The sequence below is a fragment of the Crinia signifera genome, chromosome 7 (assembly GCF_055691185.1).
Source record: "Crinia signifera chromosome 7, ASM5569118v1, whole genome shotgun sequence".
Lineage (NCBI taxonomy): Eukaryota > Metazoa > Chordata > Amphibia > Anura > Myobatrachidae > Crinia > Crinia signifera.
The window spans coordinates 4,111,627-4,119,352 of record NC_139223.1 but is presented as its reverse complement, the minus strand read 5'-3'; the positions used below and the strand labels follow the sequence as shown (position 1 = coordinate 4,119,352).

At 43.4% G+C, this 7,726-nt stretch overlaps 1 protein-coding gene across 1 annotated transcript; it reads right to left on the bottom strand.

Annotated features, from left to right (window-relative positions):
- Positions 1-2,425: 2,425 nt before the first annotated feature.
- On the bottom strand, positions 2,426-3,277 carry LOC146020707 (taste receptor type 2 member 40-like). Its single transcript, XM_083154046.1, has one exon. It carries the CDS (start codon positions 3,275-3,277, stop codon positions 2,426-2,428), a length of 852 nt encoding a protein of 283 aa, XP_083010172.1.
- Between the last annotated feature and the right edge of the window lie 4,449 nt (positions 3,278-7,726).

The following is a 7,726-nucleotide window of genomic DNA, read 5'->3' as shown; positions in this document are numbered from 1 at the left end:
CCCCATACACAGAGCATCCAGTGGTCACACAGCCCCATACAGAGAGTATCCAGTGGTCACACAGCCCCATATTCAGAGCAGCCAGTGGTGACACAGCCTCATCCACAGAGCATCCAGTGGTGACACAGCCCCATACACAGAGCATCCAGTGGTGACACAGCCCATACACAGAGCATCCAGTGGTGACACAGCCCACACACAGAGCATCCAGTGGTGACACAGCCCCATACACAGAGCATCCAGTGGTCACACAGCCCCATACAGAGAGTATCCAGTGGTCACACAGCCCCATATTCAGAGCAGCCAATGGTGACACAGCCGCATCCACAGAGCATCCAGTGGTGACACAGCCCACACATAGAGCATCCAGTGGTCACACAGCCCCATATTCAGAGCAGCCAGTGGTGACACAGCCCCATACACAGAGCATCCAGTGGTGACACAGCCCACACATAGAGCATCCAGTGGTCACACAGCCCCATATTCAGAGCAGCCAGTGGTGACACAGCCCATACACAGAGCATCCAGTGGTGACACGGCCCCATACACAGAGCATCCAGTGGTGACACAGCCCCATACACAGAGCATCCAGTGGTGACACAGCCCATACACAGAGCATCCAGTGGTGACACAGCCCACACACAGAGCATCCAGTGGTGACACAGCCCCATACACAGAGCATCCAGTGGTCACACAGCCCCATACAGAGAGTATCCAGTGTTCACACAGCCCCATATTCAGAGCAGCCAGTGGTGACACAGCCGCATCTACAGAGCAGCCAGTGGTGACACAGTCCCATACAAATTGAAAACAGCAGAGAGCATAGGACATGGATACAAACTGATACAGACACTGCACAACTTTGCATCACTCTACATAATTACAATATTCAGATTGCTATCAGCAATGGGCGTTTTAGTGTACTGCGCAAGTTCACAACTGGGCTCAAGTACACGTTATACACAATTACAATACATGGATTTTGATGGCACCTCCTGATACATCTTTGTTGACCTATATCTAAGTGTAATTGGGTTCTAGCAGGTTGGTCTGATGTTGTTCAGAGACAGCACAAAAGCAGAATTGACATTTTTGCTGATTCCAGGGTATATATTACAATTAAGATGGGTACTTATAGTTATCATTTTATTTTCTGTGTAAAATCTGTACAAGTTTTGCGTGTGTTCCTACAGCATATATGGGGCAAAAACACAATGGGTAACATTCAGGGCCGGCAACAGAGATCTTGGGGCCCTGTACAATTATATTTCTGGGGCCCCCCACCTAATCCCAAATCCACACAACGCTCTTCTGCATGAGCCTTAACCTTTCGCTGCTCCAGATCCTGCTTTCAGGTGCAGACTTCTCTCGTTCTCAGTCCTGCTGGCTTGGCTCCTGGCTGCTGCTTCTTGCTGGCTCCAGCTGCTGCTGGCCTGTCACTTTCACAAAAGAATGCTGAGTCCTATGAGCAGGCGGGGCAGGTCTTTCGCAGAGTGCGGAACAGACGACCAGCGCAGTAAAAGTACAGGAGCCAGAAACTGAGGCAACAGCACTAGCGGTGGGTATGGCTGTGCGCCTGCGGCACCAGGCCATGCGCACACACAGAGTAGATGGCTCTGAGCACCAAGTGGCAGGGTGCACACACAGTAGACGACAGTGGCACACAGTGAGTCAGTCAGACTCAGCCAAAAACAGATAGTGCACAGTAGACTGCCAACCCACAAGGGTCACTGACAGGTCAGCTAGTACAGGCAGTGGCCCTGCCCAGGCATGGAAGCTCTGGGGCCCTTCATATCTCTGGGGCCTGTCACACTTGTCCCCCTTGACCCCCCCCTCCCCCCCTGTCGCCTGCCCTGGTAACATTACATCCTCACAGCCCCCGAGCATTTAGAGCAATACACATTATGTTGGTGCACATAAAAGCTAGTCAATAAATGTATTTGTGAACTTGTGAGCAACAAAAAGCAAAAAGAAGATAGTTTGAAATGTAACGTAACAGGATTGAGTTTATATTATGATCTTTTTTAAACAATATATTTATATTTGGGCACTTACTGTATATTCTGGCTAGAGAAACATATTGAAATGTTTGTGCACCACCATAAGAGAAAAGAGAATTCTCTACTGATATCCGCTTTCCCTATTAAACAATAAATCTATAGTTAGCAGCACACGGACTAAGGTGGAGAGCACTGTATGTACACTGATTTGTATTGCTCGGAGATTATTTCTATTCTATAACACACAGTAAACACCACAGCAAATATTTCATCAAATCTCTATAACACTTTAACTCTACACAAGATCCACTGTTAGGGCATCTACCATATGTATCGTCAAAATGGAGAATAGTACATTGAATCTGTTGGAGAATGATCCTGCATGGGCTACTAGAGTAACACATTGCCCACATTTACACCAGTTTCTAATAGTCAGCCTTCGTGTTTCTCTGGCAAACAGCAGAAAACATCTCCACAAAGGTCTTCTTGAGCTTGGAGCTGGCCTGGACAGCGATGACGGACTCCGCTGTTGGATATAACAACACCATGGACCAGCTGATTACAAGCTTGATGTTCAGGACAGTGGTAAATGTAGCTGTGGACAACACAATGTCAGCTACGCAGAATGTTACAAAAACAATAAGGATCAGGACAAATGTTCTTATAGCACTGAGGTGGGCTTGGAGTTTGGGGCATGTAAACCCAGAATCACTCTGCTTCATGTTACACACATGTTTTAAAAGTGAGGACACGGTGAGTATAATAGAGTACAGTACAATGATGAGGGGCACATAGCAGCCTAGACAGGTGGCTATTAGAAGATATAAGTGATTTATTTTTAATATTCCACTAACAAAAGACATTCCGAGTGTACTATTCTCAGAACCGATCACTTCAGCATCAAATGTAACATTCCAAATAAACAGGAGACCAATGAGAAATGTCCCAGCAGCCGTCAGTAGAAGCAGCAGCAGCAGGGACGATGGGCGAATCCTCTGTAACCAACCACAGAGCCCATATCTGAAGTTGGTGATGCTGGTACAGTAGTAGGCACAGAGCCAGGCAGTCAGCCAAAAGCTGCAGTAAGTCATTGTAAGCATAATTATGGTTAATGGGATGTACACTTCCTTAATAAACAGCACAGGAGCACAAAGGACATAGATCGAGCCCTGTACCGTCACATCGCACTGTAGGAGAATGTTCACCAGTCCTCGCAGAAGGTGGATCAGATGAGATGGGTTCAGCCTCTGGTCATGTTTAATGCTTCTGACATCCATAATTACAATGAATGTGTTCAATAAAATGGATATAAAGCTTTCTAGGAAGGCCAGGATCAACAAAACGATCCACAATGGAGACAGCATGTTCTGGCTTCTCTATATGGTCCTACAGAAAGAATGTTCGGTGCAGGCTGAGTACAGACAGGTCTTTGTATAGAGTTTGAATGATGCAAATAACGTATTGGTCATAGTGTAGTTATGGAATTTTTTCATATTTTTTACAGTAGTTTATGTTCACTGGGGAATATTTAACTTCATTTTACTATTGCCAAAAATGTAACTTCTGCAGTTTTTGGACTTGATATTTTGTTGAGATTAAATATTCAGAGAAAACAAAATATGGTTCAGCGCTAAAATACCCAAATCATTTAATAATGATAATATTAAAATGATGGAAAATAAATATACAGATAGAAATTACATATACAAAATGTACATTTCCTGTATGCATCAAAGGCTCAAATACAATGTAGCAGGCATCTGGGCATACTTATTGCAATCCCATGGTGGGAGATTGATGGACAGTTCTATAATAAGCTTCTCTGCCCAAAGACAATAGTCCAGTATTTTAACAAAGTTACCTTATCTGTGGTCAATTTGTAGAAGCCAATTATTGATGGTCCTCGATGGCAATGGAGTCCAATGCAGTGAAGTAGAGAGGGGGGTTCTGGTTGTGCATTGTAAACTACAGAGTACAAATTTCTGGGACTGCCAGGACCCTTACTCATGACATAGCTCATTTGTAGCCTGGCTCGGCCAGTGATGGACCTTTTTCAGATGTAATAGGTCATGTTGTTGCATATCATCCCTGTCTGCGCTAAAGCAGTCTTCTTTGGTAGGACATGGAGCTGAGGATAATCATGGGTTTAGGGGGTTGAGAAGGCGATGTGGTTGAGGAAGGTTTTGATGGACTAAGGATGGGGATGAGCAGCTGAGAAAGGTGATGAGGTACTGAGGACAATGTTAAGGAACTGTGGACAGTATTAAGGGAATGAGTAAGATGCTGTGGTGATGAGGGCTGAAGATGGGGATGAGATGCTAATGATCTTGTAGAGGTCATAAGATCAAGTTTCAACCCACTACCTGGTCTAGACTTCCTGGAGTGACTGGAGGTTGGTTTCTGACAATAAGCTCAGAAGCTATATGTGAACGCCAAGCAGATGAGGTCAGTTGACTGTAGGGGGCTGGGGGGGCTAGTGTTGTTTTCTCCTTGTCGGGATAATGTGTGTGTATACTGAATATAGGGGGTACCATAGCTGTATGCTACTCCTCTACCATCTATGACAACTGGGGGAAATTTACTATGAATTTATTTTGGCCGATTTTACTTTTTTAAAGACAATTTTGCCTATTGTGAAAAGGAAAGCCAAAATGAATAACCCAAACCAGGCCAGAACTAGAGAAGATGTTTAGATATGTCTGCCCTAACTGTCGAGCAATATCAGCTTGACTATAAGGCATAGTGACTATAAGGCAAAGTCTTTGAGTACCAAAGCCAATCAGCAGCCTGCACCCAGAGTAGCAGCCACTGATTGGCTGATGACTCTGCAAATCTTCAAGTCTGTGGAATTTCTGGTATTTTACAAATGAAGAATAATGATTATGATGATATGAGAACACTTATGCTTCAAGTGTGGCTTAGATACATATTTAACTATTAGAAGCATTGGCAAACTAGGCAAATGCCTCGGGCATGCAGATCATACAACTGAATCAGCAGCATTGGGAGCATCAGAGTGGGGAACAGAGAAAGGGGGGGTGCTGATGGGCAGTAAAAAAAAATCCACCTTCCCTGGAGGAGGGCTGCTGTGCCTGCTCATCCAAAGTAGCACCTTCTCACATGGGCCCCTTTGGCGGATTGGGTTGTAATAATGTGTATTAGGACACAAAAATGTGTGTCATAATGTGTAAGGGGATTTAATGTGTGGCATTATGTGTATAATGGCATTACTAATGTGTTATTTAATGTGTAAAGGGAATTACTTTGTGGCACTGTGTGTACAAGGGCATTGCTAATGTGTGGTATAATGTGTAAGGGCAGTTACTGTGTAGCTTTATGTGTATAAGAGTCGCTATTACTGTTACATGTGTATAAGGTGCACTACATTGTGGCATAACATAAATAAAGGATACTACTGTCTAGTGCAGTGTGAATAAGGAGCAATACTGTGTAGTTTAATGTGCATAAGGAGCAATATGATGTAGTATAATGTGAATAAAGTTCAGGGGCAAAACTAGGGACAGTGCTAAGGGGCACAAACCAAATTCTTGTCTAGCATATTAAATTAGCTAGGGCCAGCTCTGGGTGTGATTCTGGTACCTTGTGGACTGATAATAACTGTAACTTTCTACGTAGTCACAAGCAGCTCCTGTATATTTAGACCATAGAGCTAAACCAATGGACATATCTGGCGGATTACAGTCTAAAAGACCAAAATTTACTAGCTATAGGATTTCAGTATTGGAGATGTCCATTGTTTTTTTGTTTTATAAAAGTCCATTAGATCTGGAATTTCCAGTAGAATCTGGCGTCAATTTTAACTGTAATTCAAAAGGAAAGCCATGGACATCCAGTGGAAAACCAACCAAAAAGCAATGACAAATTCTGATTGATTTAAATAAACAGTACCTGTATCACAATGCATGATGCCAACATTTAGTCCCAAATGAATGCATATTGTAGTATACAAGGAAACCAATGTAATGAAATTAATTAGTAACTACAGTAGTGGATGTGTCTGGTTGGCAATAGTTGTTGGGCACAACATTTTTTCCTTTAACCCCCCCCCCCCCCCCCCTAAAGAGTCAAACAAATCCATTATTAGATGGTGGCTGCAAACAACTGTCACAGTTTCCAGACCAACCAGCAGGTCACATGTCCCTGGTCACCTGGCAGGTGCACAGGGAGAGTTCTATAGACTGTCACATTTTCAAATAGCTCAATGTTGATGCATTGTGAGTGGCTGGTGGAGGTTTAGCCACATAACTCTGAAACAAAACAACCAATTACACCAATTAATTCACTTTATTTTCATCTGATATATGATATGACCTGCTCAGGCAATGGCACCATATAAAACTTGTCCTTCTGCTAGTAATATATAGAAATGTCATTAGGGGCTCATGTGACACCAAACTTACATGATACTCCTATGCTTACACCTGCAAGCAGCACGCCACAAAATAGTTCTTCACTCCCACTACTGGCTATGCAGTGCGAAACGTTTTTTTTTAATCTGCGCATGCGTAGCTTTCGCAATGCGCAGGTGCGGCGACCTCACACCGCTCACGGACGGGTCTCTCCGTGCGAACAAACCTGTCCGCAAGAGCACGGTCATTGTGGGCGGCATGGGGGCATTATTAGGGGAGTGGCCGGAATAATGAGGAAAACTGGGCGTAAACATGGGCGTACACGGGGGTGTGCACCAAAAATGTACGGTGCCACAACTGCCTCGATCGGCGAAGGCACCGTGCATTTTGGCCCAAAAACAGGCGGATGCCAAAGATAGCTCCAGACCACCCCTAGAGATACCGCATGAGAGCGGACACCTGAATCTGCTAATTAACGCTGATTACTACTCAAACGCATACACCTGAATGTAATAAGCAATGCTGCAGGCTATTAAGTCCAAACCATGATTTCACTACCTGCAAGCCACACACAGCCCTCAAACACATTGGAAGCATATCTTTCAACACTTCTCTACATGTAAAGGTTGGTTTCATTTTAGGTAAGATTCATTCAAATACCTGCTTTTATATATATATATATATATATATATATATATATATATATATATATATATATATATATATATATATATATATATATATTATAATATATATATATATATATATATATATATATATATATATATATATTTTCAAACTGAACCTTTGCACTAGCACACATCTCCAGAAGGACAGTGGTAACCACTATTCTCGATCAGTTTTTGACTGTATACTGGATGCTCCTTTTTCTCGAGTATATTGATCTAAGACGGTCTCTTAAGGAGAGTGCCCATCAGACAAGGGCTATCGGAACAGCCCCATCAAACAAGGGCTATCGGAACAGCCCCAATCGACTCATTGAGAGTTTATTCAAACGGCCCCCATACCTAAATATCCCTAAGAGGTGAACAGAATTGTGAACTGACCAGCGGGGTAAACACCCTTGAACCCTCAAACCCTAAGCTATTCAATCATCCGTACATATACGGACAGAATAGATTACTCGCACCTTAGTACTGAAGCATCAAGATCCTGAATAAGGAAGTGAATGTACATCTGGAACAATGAAATTCTAATGGTACCTTTGACATCCTAAGGACCTAGTACTCAAAACATCCAGGTGGAAGACACCTCCACCAAGATAGTGATTGAAATTGTTCCTAAGTTTTTTTGCGAACCCCTGATGAAGTCCCGTGTGGGGACAAAACGCGTTGG